At 50.8% G+C, this 20273-nt stretch overlaps 1 protein-coding gene across 1 annotated transcript in view; it reads left to right on the plus strand.

The window, feature by feature from the left end:
• The window catches only part of CRACR2A (calcium release activated channel regulator 2A), a 71742-nt gene that overhangs the window by 26468 nt on the left and 25001 nt on the right, over positions 1-20273 (plus strand). Inside the window, exons 6-11 of the mRNA XM_065923444.1 lie at positions 468-563; positions 2999-3186; positions 7917-7988; positions 9649-9694; positions 14299-14405; positions 17888-18206. Of these exons, the coding sequence (XP_065779516.1) occupies positions 468-563; positions 2999-3186; positions 7917-7988; positions 9649-9694; positions 14299-14405; positions 17888-18206 (828 nt within the window). The remainder of the gene's footprint in view (positions 1-467; positions 564-2998; positions 3187-7916; positions 7989-9648; positions 9695-14298; positions 14406-17887; positions 18207-20273) is intronic.

The following is a 20273-nucleotide window of genomic DNA, read 5'->3' on the forward strand; positions in this document are numbered from 1 at the left end:
GTCCTTCACTATCTCCCAAAGTTTGCTCAAACTCATGTCCATTGAGTGGATGATGCCATCCAACCGTCGCCTCCTCTGTTGTCCCCTTCTCCTCCTGCCCTCAATCTCTCCCAGCATTGGGCTTTTTTCCAGCGAGTTGGCTTTCACATCAGGTGGCCAAAGTATTGGAGCTTCAGCTTCAGCATCAGTCCTTCCAGTGAATATTCAGGGTTGATTTCCTCTAGGACTGACTGGTTTGATCTCCTTGCTGTCCAAGGGACTCTCAAGAGTCTTCTTTAGCACCATAATTTGAAAGCATCAGTTCTTCAGCACTCAGCCTTCTTTATGGTCCAACTCTTACATCCGTATGAGGCTACTGGAAGTCCAAAGGCTGAGTGGATCCTGCTGTTGAGCAGGTTCAAGGTGGTGAAAGCAATCTCCATCCAGGTGCCTTTGGGCCTCATGTGTCCCTCTCCCTGGTCTGGCAGGACACAGAGAGGTTCCGGGCCCGCAGTCAGGAGCTGGAGCGGAAGCTGCTCTCGAAGGAGCAGGAGCTGGAACAGCTGGTCCAGAAGCAGAAGCGGGTAAGCTTTCCTCCCCATCCTCAGAGGACCCAACTCTCCACTCTACCCTCCCCTCTTTTCTTACCCACTTTCCCTGCCCTTCACTTAAGGACTTAATTTTTTCCAATCTGAGAAGAACCATTTAGTGGTACAAAAGAGAGCATTTGAAATCATAGGTGATCCCGAGATAAAACCTTTATACTCTCCCATGCCTGGTGTTTAACTTGGAAAAATTGCTGAGAGTCGAGATATCTGCAGACATGGGGGTTTAATTATGCCCGGGAGCCACCAGGATGCCGAAACGGTAGTTCGTTTCCTGCATCCTGTGTGAGAGAGGAGGGAGACGCTGAGGCATGAGGATGCAGTCACTGATTTGGGGGGAGGAGGCTGCAGACTGTGATGTCTTCCTGCCGGGATGGCTAGGGATGCCTCCAGTTGGAAGAGGCTCCTCAAAGGTCCATTTGTCCGCCCCCTGTCTTCGCATGCACCCAGAAAATGTGCATCAGCCCCTTTGCGACTGCTCCCATCACCCCGCAGGACCGATGCAGACACCAGACGCTCCCCTGATGCACCCGAGTCCCCAGAAACAGGCTAGGCAGTATCCCCGTGTCCGTCCACCTTGTCTGGGAGAGCCTGGCACAGGACACTCAGTCGTGTCTGACTCTTTGCGACCCCATGGACTGTAGCCCACCAGGCTCCTCTGCCCATGGAATTCGTCAGACAAAATGACTGGAGTGGATTGCCATTCCCTTCTCCAGGGGATCTTCCTGACCCAGGGATGGAACCTGGATCTCCTGCATTGCAGACAGATTCTTTACCATCTGAGTCACCAGGGAAACCTAGGCAAGCCTCCTCTTCAAAGCAAGGGGCTCATAGGTAGAGAGAGGGCCGTTTGCCACTTGGCCTTCTGTTTTGTTTCGTTTGGTGCTGGAAGGAATCCAGCCCTGGACAGACCCAGACGCATTGCTTCCATTTGAAAAGAGAGGGATATTTTTAGCAGCACATTAAAATATGCTTGAAGACACCCCATGCTAAGGCTGGAAGACAGTTCCACTCCTGCGAATCCCCAACCCGTAGATTTTGGTTTTTCTCCTGCAGCGAGATGCTCTCAACGCCCGGAACTGCCAGCTGCCTCCCCATCCCCCCTGCACAGTCATACCTGGCTTCTCCTCCCCCTTCTCCTCCTTAATGTTATGTATTAAGTTCTTCCCCAATAGATTTATCCCTTCAATGAATGATTGCCACTCGACTTAATTACTGCGTGTTTGCCTGATTACTCAGGGGCCTCTTGAGATTGGCACAGACGTTCTTGTTTTTGCTTCTTTTTCTCTTACTGGCCACATTCATTCAACTAAATCCATTAGGATCTGTGTGCCTTGCTTTGAGTCCTCCTCTGGTGAGAGGGTTAGAAGCTCTGTACAGACTAATCGCCAGCCAGAGAAACCTTAAGGTGTTTAGTTGCTTTAGGGACATGAGAAAAGGTCCATGTTTGATTGGACCTGTTTGGGCCATTTCCTAAGGGTTTGCAGGGTTTGTGGCTACCATAACAAACTTGTCTAGATGAAAGGACTCGCACTTGTTTAGCTGAGACAGGAAAAGGGAATAAGTAGATTGATATTCAGGATTCATGACTGGGGAAGGTGGTTGTGTGAAGAATGTCACTTAGCAGTTTCCACCTCCATCAAGGACCAAGGAAAAGCAACTGGTGTGGAGGATAAGGGGGATTTCACGAGAGCCTAAGACATTGATGAGACCACTGGTGAGACGGTGGTCATCAGCCCTGGGATAGAGGGACAGATGATGGTCTTTCTGAACGGTGCAGCCCCCTCCCAGGACTATTTTTTTTTTAAAAACAATGTTGCTTTTAAAAGTTGATTTCCTTTTGGCTATGCTGGGTCCTCGGTGGGCTTTTCTCTAGTTCGGTGAGCCAGGGTTATTCTTCGTTGCAGTTTGAGGGCTTCTCATTGTGATGGTTTCTCTTGTGGAGCACAGGCTCTAGGACAGAGGCTCAGTAGTTGCAGCTCCCGGGATCTAGAGCATGGGCTCAGTAGTTGTAGCTTAGTTGTGCCTTGGCATGTGGAATCTTCCCGGACCAGGGATCGAACCCATGTTTCCTGCATCGGCAAGTGGATTCTGAATGACTGCATGATTAGGAAAGTGCTCCCCAGCCTGTTTAGTAGCCCCATGGAGATAGGGGAGAGACAGGAGTGCTCTGGAAGCTCCTTCCTGCCCTCGGAAGTGTGTGTGTGTGTGTGTGTGTGTGTGTGTGTGTGTGTGTGTGTGTATGTGTGTGTGAAATGAGGGGCTGGACGAAGCTGACTGAGGCTGGAGGAGGTGAGGGACAGTAGCAGGGCCCCTGCCCGCCATGTGGAGGAAGCCAGGCGGGGCCAGGAGAGGCAGCCTGACGGAGCTGGTCCCCCATCACCCGCCCTGCACACCCCCTTCCGCCCTTCCAGCTGGAAGGCCAGTGCGCTGCCCTGCACAATGACAAGCACGAGACCAAGGCTGAGAACACCAAGCTGAGGCTCACCAACCAGGAGCTGGCACGGGAGCTGGAGCGGACGTCCCGGGAGCTCCAGGACGCCCAGCAGCAGCTGGAGAGCCTCCGGCAAGAGGCCCACAAGCTCCACCAGGAGAAGGAGATGTGAGTGTGACCCTTGCGCCGCCCGGATGCTGCCCTCCGCATTGGTCCCCTGCTCTGAGCCTACGAGTGGCCCCCGCCCCCTGCCCCCACCCCAGACCCTTCTCCTTGCTCATAACATGGGGATGGGGTGCCTTGGTCCCTTTTCTAACCTTCTTCTAGAACCCCGAGATATGATGCAGACCAGCTCTGTGCCAGGCATGACCTGGGATTGACAAGAAACAGGCAGCCTTGTTCTCGGAAAATGTATTAAACAATCAGGAAGATGTTATCCAACCAAGTAGCAGGCAGTCTGGCGAAAGATGCTGAGTAAGGGGAGTGGCCAGACATTGACCCTGGAGGCCACGGCAGGCCAAGGAAGTCTTCCCAGGTCAGCGTGCCATTCGTGTGCAGCGTGTCACAGGGCGTGTGACAGGGCCCGGGAAGCGGCATCCCAGCTCTGCCCATTTTTTTCCCACCAGCCTTCCTCTGTGCGGGCCCTGTGGGGGCAGCCCCACGTCTCTGGGCACAGTTTGCTGATAAAGCCCTGCCTCTCTCTGACCCCTGGCAAAACCTTGGTCCATTGCAGGATGTGTGTATGCTCAGTCATGTCTGACTCTTTGCAACCCTTTGGATTATAGCCTGCTAGGCTCCTCTGTCCATGGGATTCTCCAGGCAAGAATACTGGAGTGGGTTGCCATGCCCTCCTCCAGGGGATCTTCCTGATTCAGGGATCGAACCCACTCTCTTACGCCTCATGTATTAGCAGGTATATTCTTTACCACTCTGCCACCTGAGAATCTATTAGCCTAAATCAAATTGTTCCATTATCGGGCTCATGTGTAGTGTTTTGCATGATTTGGGACTGATCCAGGGTGAGAAGCAGGACATGTGTTTAGATTTGGAGATTTTTACCCTAGGAAGAACCCTCCAGTTGAAAAATAGATGTCTTCCCTAGCCACTGGCTTAAAGCAAAACCAGCCCTTCCGTTCCAAGGCTCGGATGCCGGGTGGAGGAATGGTGTATTTCATTGGAAACAAGCAAAATCGGTTCCTCCCCATTGAGAGCGGGTCAACAAGGTGCTTAACTTTATAAACAGAATTAAGGATTCGGCCTCTTAAAATTCAATCAAGGCCTAAAAGCAACCAACATCCAAAAGCACAGGCGTGAGGCCTGCAGGTAGAAATAAGCACCAGAACCGGGGTAACCAATCACGGCGTGAGGATTAAAATCTTTCTGAAGCCTTATCTTTATCAAGCAAGCCAGAGACACAATCTCTGGAGTCTGGGAATTGAAAAAGAGGGAAGGAGGGGCTAGGAGGGAGAGACAAATGAGTGCAGAACCTTCAGGGCTTGTTTTGAAGAAGCTTGCAGCAGCTTGTGCAGCCAGAGAGCCTGCTGGAGCCCAGGAGAGCGTGTCTTGTCCAGGGAGATGGGAGAGAAGGGCGGGGAGAAGCTCAGCGTGCCCTCCGTAGAGCAGGACCCCTGACCAGCAGTACGGACAGGACCTTTGTGCTGGAAGCCACCTCTCCATTTCACAAATGGAAAATGGAAGCTCAGAGAGGGGTAGCGAGCACCCTGCAGCCACACAGCTACACAGAGCCAGAAAGCAAGGTCAGGGTCTCATCATCCCATCCTGAGCATCCCCAGAGATGTCTGACTGCTGGGTGATTCTCCAGAGCAGCGAGAAGCGGGGAGAGAAGGCGTCTAGATCATCAGGCCCCGTCATGTGTCAACTGGATCTCAGGGTGGGAAAATGAGTCTTCCTGTTCTCTGAAGATGCCCAAGGAAGGACAAGTAGATTTTAAAAAGGGATGAAGAAGAACAGTCAGAGGAGAGATGAAGGTCAGCTGAAAAGCAGCATCCCTATCTATTTTGTTAATCAATTTGTACCTGAGGCAGTGGCTTATGAGAAGGCACAAAATTCAAAGGGGTTTGCAGCCCTACCCCGTGACTCCTGGCCTTCTGTGAGTAGGAGACCACCAGCTGTGGCTTCTTGTGGATCTTTCCAGGGTGTATGCACACACTCACAGACACTTCCAGGCGGCGCTAGGGGTAAAGAACCCACCTGCCAGTGCAGGAGACATAAGAGACGCAGCCTCAATCCCTGGGTAGGGAAGATCTCCTGGAGGAGGGCATGCAACCCACTCCAGGATTCTTGCCTGGAGAATCCCACGGACAGAGGAGCCTGGCGGGTTACAGTCCATGGGGTCACAATGAGCTCACACACACACACACACACACACACACACACACACAGAGCGCCAGTGCACTGCTCTACATCAGCCTGCCTTTTTCACTTGACGGATCCTTTGGAGAATGCTCCATATTTCTTTCTGATAAAAACCAGGCCGACAGCCCTTCCCTCCGGGCAGCGGTAAACCTCTCCCCAGCCGCTTCCATGAAATGGCAAGCTCTGTGCTTTACCCTTCACCCGTCAGCCAGACACAAACTTGTTGCATGTCTAGGTCAGAAGGACGTTCAGGGGCATTTTGTTAATTATCTACGTATCTTTTTTTCTCTTTTTGCAGAAATGCTTTTCTTTTCGTTACGAACTCCAAAATCTGTCTGAATATATGTGTGTGTGTGTGTGTGTGTGTGTGTGTGCGTGCGTGTTTAGATAGTCGGATATCTGTATGTTTACTAGACAACCAGCCGCATGTGTGCACTGATACAACCACGTACGGGTGTGTATATGTGTGTGTTGTCACAGTGCCAGGGTCTCCTGATGCTGTGTCAGCAGGTCCAGAGGAGGGCTGGAATGAGGTCCTCTTCATTGTGGAGGACCTGGCCCCTCCATCAAATACTGTGGAGTTTCCCAGGTGGCTCAGCAGTAAAGACCCTGCCTGCCAATGCAGGAGAAACAGGAGGCACAGGTTCGATCCCTGGGCCGGTAAGATCCCCTAAAGGAGGGCATGGCAACTCACTCCAGTATTCTTGCCTGGAGAACTCCATGGACAGAGGAACCTGGTGGGCTACAGTCCATGGGGTCGCACAGAGTCAGGCACGACTGAGCACGCACACACTCACACTTGCACAAACACTGTGAGACCCCACCCCTCAGGACTCCACTGAGTGACTGTCCTCAGCTGGGAAAGCCATCTGCTCCCAGGAAGAAGCAGGATGCAGGGTGCAGGCTGGGGAACCCCAAAGTCAGCCAGAGGCAACCTTGGCTCCAAGGGAACCCAGGAGCAAGCTGGCAGGTATGCTCACAGAGTGCCCGTCTGGTCGGTGAGCAGAGTCCCGGGCTGGGGCTTAGGGATCCAGCGTGGATAATGGGAGAGACATTGTTTTCCCTCAAGTTGAAATTAAATATAATTGGTAATAAAATGTTGGGAGTTCGCAGCTCTGCAGGAACCAGAGAAGTTCTGTTGCTTAATTAGGATTGTCTGAGGTGAACTTAGAATTTGAGGCAGTTTGTTACTGTTGCAAATTGACTTCCTAATTATTCTATAAAGGGGAAAAACCCACAGATACAGCCGAGGGAATCAGGAGATCGCAAGCTTGGTGGGCGCGTCCTGCGGCCCCAGCAAGCTCAGAAGTGACATGGGCGGGGTGCTCGGGGGGCAGTCCTTGCCCAGCGCGGTCTGTGCACCCTCCAGGCAGCCCATGGCAGCGATGCGTGTATCGGGTGCAAGGTGCTTCCTGCTCTAACACCAGGCTGTGGCTTGAAAATGTGGAACCTTGGACCCTTTGCCATAAGCCTGGGGGAGATTTAAAATCTCTGAACCGCAGGGCAGAGCCCAGAGGGAAGGATGGAGGCAGACTTGCGCAGTTAAGCAAGGTTTATTTTCCAGCATCACCCCATTCTCTATTTTTTCCCTTTCTGAGAGAGGCTGAATTCCTCGCCGCCACTCCCTCCTCCCTTCCATCTCTCTTCCACCCTCCCTCCCTCCCTCCCTGCCCTCTTCCCTCCCACCCCTCCTTCTGCCCTCTCTCCTTTCTTCCCGCTGCTGTTTGCAAACTGCAGCTTTCAAGCCCGACACTGCAGTGAGAACACAAAGGCAAGCCCAGCACACAGAGCCCCACATCGCAGCCTAAGTTGTCCTCCAGCCACCCCAGTGTATCTCTCAGCTTCTCTCTTTCCTTCCCCCGATCCTCTATTGACATGCTCACATTGTGATGTAAACGATGGAGTTGACTGATACATTAAATCTCTGCTTTGTAGCTAGAGATGGAAAGTTTTAGTCAAAGAAATGAATGCGCAACAGTGGAAATTCCAACTCTTCGGGAACAGATTGGAGACTGTTGGGGGAAGGTGGAGAAGGGAAAGTGGTTCTTCAGTAGCTCCTGAAAATAAACTAAGCCAGCATGGTGGAGGTGGGGGTGGTGGGGGAGCACTCTCTGCTCCCACCCTCCGAGACTGGGCTGGAGAAGAGAGTTGATTCTGCTTCCCTGACCTCTGGGCGGGGCAGGACCACTGGGAGCCCGAGAAGACAGTACGGTCATCATGAAGCAGTATCACTGGGACCAGGGGTCTGGATTAGGACCCTGGCTCAGTCCTGGGTTGTCCAGGGAGAGAGTTAGCGAACCTGTCCTGTGATCTATGTCTGTAAAATGGGGATAAGTTCATCTTCCAAACAGGTGCCTGAGATGACTCGCTGATTCCTGGTATAAGCCCCTGCACGAGGCCCTGCTCTCCAGCGGAGGACCAGCCTGGGGACCATCTCCAGGGTCTGACGTCATCACCACCTCGTGCCCTGGGAGGGCCCACCTGGTGCGGTCACTCATCACTACCCTCTTGTACCCCCTCAGGGAAGTGTACCGTGTCACCGAGAGTCTACAGCGGGAGAAGTCGGGGCTCCTGAAGCAGTTGGATTTCCTGAGGTGCGTGCTCATCCCAGAGCCCAGAAGGGCACCCCCCACCCTGCCAGAGTCTCATCTGTGTGCTGAGAGAGCCCCTCATTCCCTTGGTCCCCAGCATCCTATTGGATGGCTGACACCATCTCTCCACTGTGTTCGGTCCATTTGCACAGGTGCCCGCCCCCCTCTCCAGTTTGTACCTCCACAGGCGGGCATTGCCCCATTCTTCTGGGTGCCTGGCATGGTACTTGCTGAGGTAGGAGAGAACTGAGATCGAGCATCTCGTCTATGTCAAACGTACTCTCCTTTGTCCTCAACCAAACCTGGGAAGTTGGAGGGTTGTTAATACAGGAGTTCACCCAAGAGGAAGCGGGTATCAGAGAAATGAAGTAATTTACCAGCGTGACACAGACTCTCGCTCCCGGAGCCAGAAATGAATTCCTAGCTGGCTCGTGCCTTTTATCCTGCCACATTCTGTTAGCATTTGTTGAATGAGTAAATGAATCACAAACAGGGCAGCAAGATAGGAGTTTTCTCAGCCTATTAAGCTTTCTGTAAATTCAAGCTCACTGGTTTGATCTGGTTTGGAATACTCTCAAAAAACTCCCCCCAAATGACCAAACCCAACCGGGTGTGGGGAAAGATGGAATTTTCAATTTTGCCTCTGAGGTTTCTAAGTTACTTAACCTGCTGCCCTCAAAACACCTCTTGGGAAACGGTGATGAAATTTGGGTTCTAATTTTTTTAATTGCAAGCAGGTTTGAATCACTACCTTATTAAGGTTTTTAGTTTGTTTTTTTTTTTTAATTTGAAAGCGAGGTAAGATCACTGTGTCTGGCATCTTTGATGCCACCAAATAGAAAAATTCTCCAAAGAGAATGCATCTCAGATTTCTTCACTTAAGATGTGATTCAAAAGCCCAGGAAGGTGGAAGAGATTTTCTTAGGTGGCTGAGTTCTCATCGGTGTGAGAAGAGGTCTGGATTCTCAGGAAGGATTTAGTGAAGGCAGAGAACAAGATGCACAGGAGCACGTTTGGTTGGGCTTTCCCCCTTTTTGCTATTTGTACTTTGAAAAACTACAAGGGCAGATACAGTGTGAGTGAGCAGGGGAGGCTAACAAGGCACTGCTCTGCCAACATTTGTGGGTCTTTTTAATGGAGACTAGGGCTTCCCTTATAGCTCAGTTGGGAAAGAATCTGCCTGCAATGCAGGAGACCTGGGTTAAATTCCTGGGTCGGGAAGATCCCCTGGAGAAGGAAATGGCAACCCACTCCAGTATTCTTGCCTGGAGAATCTCATGGACAGAAGAGCCTGGCAGGTTACAGTTCACGGAGTCGCAAGAGTCAGACATGACTTAGTGACTAAACCACCACCAGTGTCTGTTCAGAGTCCCATCCTGGAGCCTCTCTGTCCCACCTGGCCCCCAACCAGCTGAGGGGAGCCTAGATGTCAGGTGGCTCTAAGGCCGATGCCCATAAGGCCATTCTGTCCCCCTGCCTCTGACCTGACTTAAACACAAACACCCTCTGCCCTTAGCCACCATCCCTAAGGGAAGCAGTTCCACACCCTCCCTGGATCTTGCATGCATAGCTGTCCTCGGCACCCACCTGACCGTCAAGCCAGTGCTATGGATCTGTTGACCACAGGCCCCATGTTTGACCAGATTCCCCCTTCCATCTGCAGGGAAAGAAACAAGCATCTCCGGGATGAACAGGACATACGTTTCCAGGTAAGTGGCTGGTGTCCCCTCTGCACGGCAGGGGGAAGACAAGGACTGGGGTCCAGTGGCAGCCAGGCCATGCTGGGACTGGTCCAAGAAAGCCCTGAGGCTTGGGGTCTAGCTGCACCTTCGTGTGGGCAGGACGGTGGCATAAGATTTTTCAAAAGTAGTAAAGGTTCAAGGTGACCCATAGGGTCACCGTGTGTTAATTTTCTGTGAAGTGACACACTTTTCTTTTGGCATCACGAGACTGGAATACTCGGGAGGGTCCCTCACTTTTTGATCGTAGAAACGATGAGTTGAAATGTCACCATCACTTTTAAACCAAAATGTCCTGTTTTTTCCTTCAGTAAGATTTTGATGTCTTGATGAAAATTTTACATTTTAGACTGTCATAGAGTGAATTAAAATGTGTATTTCATCATTTACATAGTTGATTTTATATACAATTTTTTAATCCTATGGGGATCGCTGCTCCTCTAAACTTATATACTTTCCCAAATAGCACAAAAATCCTTTATTTATGTGAAGGTTTTCATTTGTGAATGCATTAAGCAGAATCTAGGCTTTCAGGGTCTCCTATCACCCTCCCCTTTAGAGAGTAGCTGTTGAATGCTCTGAAGGGAAGAAAAGGGGGGAACAGGATGGATCCATGTGACATTCTATCAGGATTATGCATCGTGAATTTCATGTGTGATCTTGGGTAAATTGTTGGCCTCCTTGAACCATGACCCCAGTGATCACAGGAGGAAAGGGAATTCTTCCCCTTTTTTCCATTTTGTAGGGCTTTTTGGTTTTTTATTTTTACTTGGAGGACATAATGTTGTGTTGGTTTCTGCTGTAAGTGATGCAAATCAGCCATAACTACATGTATATTCCCTCCCTCTTGAGCCTCCCACTCATCCCCTATCCCATTCCTCTAGGTGGTCACAGAGCACGAGACTGGGCTCCTTGTGTTATATAGCAGTTTATACGAGCTGTTCTGGGCTTCCCTGGTGGCTCAGTGGTAAAGAACCAGCCTGCCAATGCAGGAGACATGGGTTCGATCCCCGGGTTGGGAAGATCCCCTGGAGAAGGAAATAGCAACTCACTCCAGTATTCTTGCCTGGGAAATCTCATGGACAGAGGAGCCTGGTGGACTACAGTCCATGGGGTCGCACAGAGTCGGACACGACTAAGCGACTGAACACCACCAACACCACTAGCTATTTTATACATAGTAGTGTATAGGGATTGTTTTGTGTGTGTGTGAAAACCTCTTGGAAAAGGAGGTCTTGTGCTAGCCCCTAAGCTGTTAATTCCCTAAATACAGTCAGCACCTGCCAGCTAGCTTGCCCCTCATTTGGTCTAAGCTGGTTTGTAGCTGCAAACCCCTTAGGGACCTTGCACATAACCGTCTCTCTTCTATCCCCGGCTGGCAGCAACACGTCTCTGCCACCCACCTATGTGTACTATCAGAGCAAGGCTTAAGCCTACACATGTTTATTTGACGGTAATAATGATTATAATTGTTTTAGAAGTAACAATAAATTTTTTTAAAACTTCCTACCAAATGTCACCCTAATCCCGTGACCTTGCTTCTCTTCCCCTGCCAAACTCATTCTGTTTCAAGAAGGGAATGGAATTGAGAACCCTCATGGGGAACAGGAAAAAGAGGATAAGATCATGTTTATGCTGGATAATAATTAAAGATTAATTTGGAATCACAGCCATACCTTCTGGGGCCCTGGGAGCATGGCCACCCCTCCTTCTCTCATTAAAGATCACTCGGAACCATGGGACTGGCTGATTAATGAGAGACTATTCTGTGATCTGAGTCCCTCTCATCTGGAAGACATCTGTTAGGGAGCCCTGGAGAGGGGAGTGCAAGCCTCCAACTCCACCAGGCTCTCCACTGAGGACACATTACAAATTATTTCACCCAGCCTGCTTCCACAAAAGATCTGAAATACTCTGTTCTAGCTTTGTAGCTGTGGACAGGGCACTGGGCTAATCAATTCCTATGACAGACCTAGATGGTGTATTAAAAAGCAGAGACATCACTTTGCCGACAAAGGTCCATATAGTCAAACCTATGGTTTTTCCAGGGCTTCCCTGGTGACTCAGCTGGTAAAGAATCTGTCTGCAATGAGGGAGACCTGGGTTCGATCCCCGGGTTGGGAAGAGAACGGCTACCCACCCCAGTATTCTGGCCTGGAGAACTCCATGGACCATAGAGGCCATGGGGTTGCAAAGAGCTGGACACGACTGAGTGACTTCAGTTCACATGGTTTTTCTAATAGTCATGTACTGGTGTGAGAGTTGGTCCATAAAGAAGGCTGAGCACTGAAGAACTGATGCATTCAAATTGTGGTGCTGGAGAACAGTCTTGAGAGTCCCTTGGACAGCAAGGAGATCAAACCAGTCAATCCTAAAGAAAATCACCCTGAAAATTCATTGGAAGGACTGATACTGAAGCTGAAGCTCCACCTGATGTGAAGAGCTGACTCATTGGAAAAGACCCTGATGCTGGGAAAGATTGAGGGCAGAAGGAGAAGGGGGTGACAGAGGATGAGATGGTTGAATGGCATCACCAACTCAATGGGCATGAGTTTGAGCAAGCTCCAGGAAACAGTGAAGGACAGGGAAGCCTAGTGTGCTACAGTCCATGGGGTCACAAAGGGTCGGACACCACTGAGCAACTGAAAAACAGCAGCGTCTGGGACTTTGAAGATTAAGAGAGATTGAAGCTCCACTGAAGAGTGTGTGTGACTAAAAGATGCACAGAGTCTGCTTTGTGCATCCTACGTTTAGCTCTTCACGACCCAGATAACCACGATGGTTCAATCACTCACCTAGAGCCAGACATCCTGGAATGTGAAGTCAGGTGGGCCTTAGGAAGCATCACTACAAACAAAGCTAGTGGAGGTGATGGAATTCCAGTTGAGCTATTTCAAATCCTAAAAGATGATGCTGTGAAAGTGTTGCATTCAATATGCCAGCAAATTTGGAAAACTCAGCAGTGGCCACTGGACTGGAAAAGGTCAGTTTTCATTCCAATCCCTAAGAAAGGCAATGCCAAAGAATGCTCAAACTACCGCACAATTGCACTCATCTCACACGCTAGTACGGTAATGCTCAAAAGTCTCCAAGCCAGGCTTCAACAATACGTGAACCATGAACTTCCAGATGTTCAAGCTGGATTTAGAAAAGGCAGAGGGACCAAAGATCAAATTGCCAACATCCGTTGGATCACTGAAAAGGCAAGAGAGCTCCAGAAAAACATCTGCTTTATTGACTATGCCAAAGCCTTTGACTGTGTGGATCACAATAAACTGTGGAAAATTCTTCAAGAGATGGGAATATCAGATCATCTTACCTGCCTCCTGAGAAATCTGTATGCAGGTCAAGATGCAACAGTTAGAACTGGACATGGAACAACAGACTGGTTCCAAATTGGGAAAAGAATACGTCAAGGCTGTATATTGTCACTCTGCTTAATTAACTTAAATGCAGAGTACATCATGCGAAATGCTGGGCTGGATGAAGCATAAGCTGGAATCAAGATTGCTGGGAGAAATATCAATAACCTCAGATATGCAGATTGCACCCCCCTTATGGTAGAAAATGAAGAAGACCTAAAGAGCCTCTTAATGAAAGTGAAAGAGGAGAGTGAAAAAACTGCCTTAAAACTCAACATTCAAAAAATGAAGATCATGGCATTGGTCCCATCACTTCGTGGCAAATAGATGGGGAAACAATGAAAACAGTGAGAGACTTTTTTGGGGAGGTCTCCAAAATCACTGCAGATGGTGACTGCAGCCATGAAATTAAAAGATGCTTGCTCCTTAAAAGCAGAGACATTACTTTACCAACAAAGGTCCGTCTAGTCAAAGCTATGATTTTTCCTGTAGTCATGTATGGCTTTGACAGTTGGACTATAAAGGAAGCTGAGCACCAAAAAACGGATGCTTTTGAACTGTAGTGTTGGGGAAGACTCTTGAGAGTCCCTTGGACTGCAAGGAGATCCAACTAGTCGGTCCTAAAGGAAATTAGTCCTGAATATTCATTGGAAGGACTGATGCTTAAGCTGAAACTCCAATACTTTGGCCACCTGATGTGAAGAACTAACCGGTGGGAAAAGACCCTGATGCTGGGAAAGATTGAAGGCAGGAGGAGAAGGGGATGAGAGAGGATGAGATGGTTGAATGGCATCACTGACTTGACAGACATGGATTTGAGCACATTCCAGTAGTTGGTGATGGACAGGGGAGCCTGGCGTGCTTCAGTGCATGAGGCTGCAAAGAGTCAGACATGACTGAGCAACTGAACTGAACTGAACTGATTTATCCTCTTGCAAATGATCACTACTCCTGTGAAGGGTAACGTCCTAGATCCCGGGGCTCTAAACTGGTTCCTTCTATTAGATTATTAGACAGGAGGTGAAGGAATTCTAACGGGAGATGATAGCAAAAGGAAAGTGGGTAAAGACTAGCAAGGAGCCCAGGCTCCTTGCTTCCTTTAGAGTTTTATTTCAAGCCTGATCTATGAGGTGGGGAAATTGAGCCCTTTTCTGCTCAAACAGTGGGACGAATCAGCAGGCGAGGATCTGAGGACATTCTGTGTTTCTCCAGAAAGACAAGGCGGCCAGGGCAAACACAGCTGCTTCCAAGGCAAGCTGTAAGCAGCGATCTGGCTCTGTGATCGGCAAATACGTGGATGGCACAGGGATGCTCAGAAGGTAAGCCATCCCACTTTGCTTCCCTGTTATCTGTTCCTTGGCCTTGCAGGGTTGGGAGCAGGCTCTGAGCACATGCTGAGTGCAGTTGGCCCTGGCGGGAAGCCTGGGGTCAGCCACGTGCACGCCCGTTGAATCTTGAAGGACATGTGCCTTCTTGTTCTGATGTCAAGGTGCAGGGTGAGTCCCAGGACAGGTTGTTGGTCCTGGGCTGCCCCAGCCTGCAGTGTTCCTGCAGGGGGCGCTGAAGAGCAGGGACAGAGAGGGTGGGAGGAAGAGGGGTCAGCAAGGGGGAAGGCGGGAATGCCAGGCAGAGCTCTGCTGTCTGTCGGGCAGAAGGATGTTCCTGGTCTTCCAGGCACAGGACTGTGTGAGTCTGAAGGGTAATTATAGTGCAGCATGGAATCTCCTTGGGCCTCCCTGATGTTTCAGATGGTAAAGAATCTGCCTGCAATGCAGAAGACCCGGGTTTGATCCCTGGGTTGGGAAGATCGCCTGGAGAGGTGAATCCCTACCCACCCCCATACTATTGCCTAGAGAATTCCATGGACAGAGGAGTCTGGCAGGCTATAGTTCATGAGGTCACAAAGAGTCAGATGCGACTGAGCAACTAACACTTCACTTACCTCATGGAATCTCCAATCATTAATTCCTTTGCAGATGAGCATGGGGTCTGAACTTCACAGAGTGCTCTCAATAATTCAGAGTTAATTAACTCAGGGATAATGTGCTTGGTTGCTCCTGGACAGCACTTGAGTCCCCAGAGGAGTGGCCCATTACTCCTGGAGAGTGGCAAGCTAGTCCCCTGCCCTCTCTTCTATGGATCATGTGCTCCGTGCCGACGATGGCCACAGAGAGGTAGAGACAGTCAGATCCCCAAGAGTAAAACCCAGGAGTGATTGTGTGAACTTGCTCATCTGGGAGAACCTGAGGACAGCAACCAGGAAATAAAAAGACATGCAAAGTGGAGGTGACCTGGGGATGTCAATCAACTGATCTGTCAAAATCTTGAATTTGATCATCATCAATTCCTTTTCTAAACAGCTGAACATGGGATGCAACATGGGAGCCAAAAAGATGCAACATGGGAGCCAAATTCCTGCAGTAATTGTTCCCTCGGTTCCTTGGAACCGAATATATGCTCTCAACAAGCACTGCCTGATTGCCTACTGCGTACCAGTCATTCTTTGAGTTCTAGGAAGCCTCCAAAGATCCAAAGATCCATTAGGCATGAGTCCTGCCCTTAATATCCACTATCGAGTACCTGCTGTGTGCAGGACACAGTGCTGTGTGCTGGGGTACAGGGATCAAGAAAATAGACCCCACCTCTGCTTTCAAGGAACCTACAGTTGAGAGGAGGAAACAGACATTAATTGACGAATAATCAATATAGAGAACTCTGAATTCCCGTAGACTTTGGCAGAGGTGCCTGTTCTCTGCCACTCACACATAGCGTTTGATGTCAGAACCAAAGAGGAACTTAGTCATGCAAATGCTGATGGGACTCCATAGTGTAACAGTGCTTGAAAATTCCCCAGGGAGAAGCTTTTGCCAAGAAACAATTCGTTTTAGGGTCATTTCATTTTAGGATCATTTCAGTGGCCATTTCTTTCCTGGGTGCAAGGACTTTAAAAAGCCATGCTCTGCCTGTGTGTACACAGTGTGTGTGTGAGAGAGAGTACGTGTGTGTGAGTGGGGTTGTGTGTGAGTGGGTGTGTGTGTGAGAGTGGGTGAGTGGGTGTGTGTGTGTGTGAGTGGGTGTGTGTGTGAGTGTGTGTGAGTGGGTGTGTGTGTGAGTGGGTGTGAGTGTGTGAGTGTGTAAATGTGTGTGGGTGAGTGTGTGAGTGAGTGTGTGAGTGTGTAAGTGTGTGGGTGAGTGGGTGTGAGTGGGTGAGTGTGAGTGTGTGAGTGTGTAAGAGAGTACATGTGTGTGAGTGGGGTGTGTGAGTGTGTGTGTGTGGGGGTGAGTGTGAGTGGGTGTGTGTGAGAGTGTGTGTGAGTGTGAGTGGGTGTGAGTGGGTGTGTGTGTGAGTGGGTGAGTGTGTGTGTGTGAGTGTGTGTGTGTGTGACTGGGTGAGTGCGTGTGTGTGCATGCATGTTGCTCACATGCTCACACGTGCACATGTGTGTGCAGGCAGAGAGAAAGCAGATGGGAACACTAATTGTGTGCTGAAGTGGGTGAGCACTTAGGCTCATGAGAATGTAGGAGAAATTTGTTGAAAAGGTGACAGTTTCTGTGAAAACTGATTTTATCAGTAAATCTAAGCGTTCTTGAATTCCCACAAATCTTTTATTTTATATCAGGGGACGAAACTAAGTCGGCATTTTGTGAGTAAGTGCTGTATCCCCATTTCTCTTTCAGAATCGTCCATAACTTCCGAACAGTGATACACTTTTTATTTTTTCTTTTTCTTTCTGCTGTCGGTCCTGAGGAGCCAGAAATGCTAGAAGCCGGGGAGCAAAGCGAAGGGCCGTCTCCGTGTCCTTCCGCCCTGTCGCCTCACTGCCGCTTCCCGCTCCATTTCCCCTTCTAATCCTCGTGTGTGTGCTTCGCTTTCGGACTCCAGGCCCTTCCGGTACAGCCGCCCTCTGGCTTGTTCGCCGTGGCGTGAGGGGGAGCGCCCCGAGGGGCCTTTGCTCTCAGGCTCGAGGACACAGCCCGCGCCCTGGCCGCGTCCAGCGCCCGCATCCCCCACCTCCTGCTTCTCCTGCTTCCGGCTGCTTGGACCGTCCGAGGCCGCTCACTCCTGACTCCCCGGAGAAGGGTGAAGCGGGTGGAGGGCCCTGCCTGGCTTCCTCGCCAGCCCCGAGCCGGTGGATGCCTGCTGTGCTGGGGCCCCCTCCCCAGGGCAGCGACCCCCTCGCCTGCCTCCCCGAGGGCTGCTTCCCTAGTGGGTCTGGTTTGTGCCCCAGCTTATCGGGGAGGTGGGCAGGCGGCCGGGCAGGGAAACCGGCCTGGAGGGTTGGCGCCTGACTTGGGGACGCGCGGCTGAGAAGGGCTGGTGTCCGACCTGGGCGAAGGCCGCCCGCTGTTGACCCAGGAGGCTTTGTTTGCACGTCTGTTACACTCCTTCCTTCACAGCTTTCCTCCGCACCTCCCACAGCCTGGACCAGTGTGGTGAGTATGTCAGGATGGCTGTAGACGCCTGAGCCAAGTGCTCCTCGAGAGCAAGGACCGTGTCATTAGCTTAAAACCTGGAGCCACCGTCACCGTCACCGTCATCATCTTCTTTGCTTTTATCATCACCTTCACAGCCTTCCCCTTCACCACCTTCACCTTCATCATCATCTTCACCTTCACTGTAAAGACATTCGGTGAAAGAGCTAAAGCATGCGGAGTCTGCTTTTCCCGTTCCAGGCTTCTCTCTGCCCCCAAAGCGTGTGCTTCCTCAACTGTCTGTCACAGAGGCTGTCCGGCAGCCCCCCGCCTCCGGTCAGATACATGTTACGATATTGTCCCCACTCTTTGTCCCCCCACCAAACAGCCAGTCCGAGGAGGAGGAGGATGTGTTTGGCATCCAGAGGCGGAGAAGCTCCCTGGGCCTGAGTGGGTGCCCCATTGCAGAAGAGGAGCCGGGGCCCGGAGGACCGCTCACCCGGCGGCTCCGCAGGATCATCTCCATCGAAGAGGACCCCCTGCCCCAGCTGCTGGGGGGCGACTTTCAGCAGCCGCTGAGCAAATGCTCAGAAGAGGAGGAGGCCTCCGGCCAGGGGATGGATGGACAAAGTGGACCTACCCGACCTCTGGGACTCATGCCCACGTCTCCCCGAGGGCAGCCTGTGGGAAAAGAAGCCCTGTCTGAGGTACGGGTGTTTGCACGCTGGCTTGTAGGTCACCCTGTGCCTTGTCCCTCGATCGTGAGCCCAGGGCAGCTCAGGGGTCAGACGCAGCAAGCCTGACCACACGCTGAGTTTGTGTCCATTGGGTACCACCCTCCCCCTCCATCATGAGAGTTGTGACGAAGACTTGGGGGCCTGGGGATGCTCTCCCAATAACTTCTGTTGCTGGCCCCACTCCCTACCCTATGCACTCTTTTTCTGATTCAGATTTAAAAGCCTTCATGGAGTAAGATGGACCCTCTGCTGGGCCTTGAACATCACATAGCATGTACTTTAAACATGGTCCCTCTTCTGGTCCATTCTGCGACCGCTCCCTGCAGGCGCATCCCTGCTGGGGAGGTCTGTGCCCCACCCCTCTCCTCTCAGCTCCTAATCAGCACACCTTCTGCTCCTCCCACCAGTGTGACCCTCCACTACCCCCCTCCCACTGCCGTGCCCTCTACCAGCTCTTCCTGCTGAGTTCTTGGGAGAAGGAGGCACCAGACTGTCCTCCTCTGGATCACTGATGAAACTCCTTACTGTTTGTGAGCCGTGGGATCAGCTCCTCAGCCCTGCGCCCACCACTGAATCCTCTAGAACAGCTCACGTGCCTCGTGGCAGCCTTCAGAGCTGAGTGGTCCAGTGGTGTGTTGGCCTGTGTGCCAGCCAGCCCTCTCCCAGCCCTGCACTGGGACTTCTTGGCCTTGGTTATCATTCTTGGGCCTGGATTAACACTCATGCCTACAAACCGCTGCTTGTAAAGGACCCTGGGCCATGGAACCCAGAGAGATGGGTGGGTGGAGCCCTCCCCCTGGCACACCCTTCTGCATCTCCCAAAGTGCACAGGCCACACTGGCTGGCAGTGAGCGCAAAATGGGGCTTTAAATACCCCATGATGGTGGTAGAAGAAGTGTTATGATGTCCGTGGGAGACAGGGTTAAGGAAGAGATGAAGCATCCTGTCTGCGGTGGCCTTTGATCCTCGCAGTTGTCCGGTGAGGGGCATCAGAGACCTGATGCCCCCTGGGGAGTGTGGAGAAGTAGAGCAGAGAGCGCGAGGCCGCACCCCCACACCCTGCAGTGACAGGAGCCCAGCCCCTCACCCCCCACCTGCCTTCCCGCCACCACCCCCAGCCCACGGGCTACACACACACGCTGCCCTTTGGCTGTGGCAGAAGCTGCTGCCAAGAGGAAATATATCCTCTGGAAGTCGCTCAGCAGCCTCAGCAGAGGGTCGCCTCCAAGGCCGCTGAGCCCTCGGTTGGAACCAGCTTTCTGCAAAGTAGTTTCAGAACAGGAATCAATACTTTTAATGGCCACCTCTGTAACCAGCATTTCTACCTCTAGCAATCATTCCTAAGGAAATAATTAAAGTCAGGCAGAAATTTCATTGAAGAATATAAGTGTATAAGAGCAAACAATGGAAAAAAACACTAGGGACACAAATTAGACTATAGTCATTTAATAGAATGTTATAGTGCATTTACCGTGATATTGGATGGTTTGCCTTGGAAACGAACAGAGATCATTCTGTTGTTTTTGAGATTGCATCCAAGTATTGCATTTCGAACTCTTTTGTTGACCACGATGGCTACTCCATTTCTTCTAAGGGATTCCTGCCCACAGTGGTAGATATAATGGTCATCTGAGTTAAATTCACCCATTCCAGTCCATCTTAGTTGACTGATTCCTAGAATATTCACTCTTGCCATCTCCTGTTTGACCACTTCCAATTTGCCTTGATTCATTGACCTAACATTCCAGGTTCCAATGCAATATTGCTCTTTACAGCATTGGATCTTGTTTCTATCACCAGTCACATCCACAACTGGGTATGGTTTTTGCTTTGGCTCCATCCCTTCATTCTTTCTGGAGTTATTTCTCCACTGGTCTCCAGTAGCATATTGGGCACCTACGGACCTGGGGAGCTCCTCTTTCAGTATCCTATCATTTTGCCTTTTCATACTGTTGTTCATGGGGTTCTCAAGGCAGGAATAGTGAAGTGGTTTGCCATTCCCTTCTCCAGTGAACCACATTCTGCCAGACCTCGCCA

The sequence above is a fragment of the Muntiacus reevesi genome, chromosome 1 (assembly GCF_963930625.1).
Source record: "Muntiacus reevesi chromosome 1, mMunRee1.1, whole genome shotgun sequence".
Lineage (NCBI taxonomy): Eukaryota > Metazoa > Chordata > Mammalia > Artiodactyla > Cervidae > Muntiacus > Muntiacus reevesi.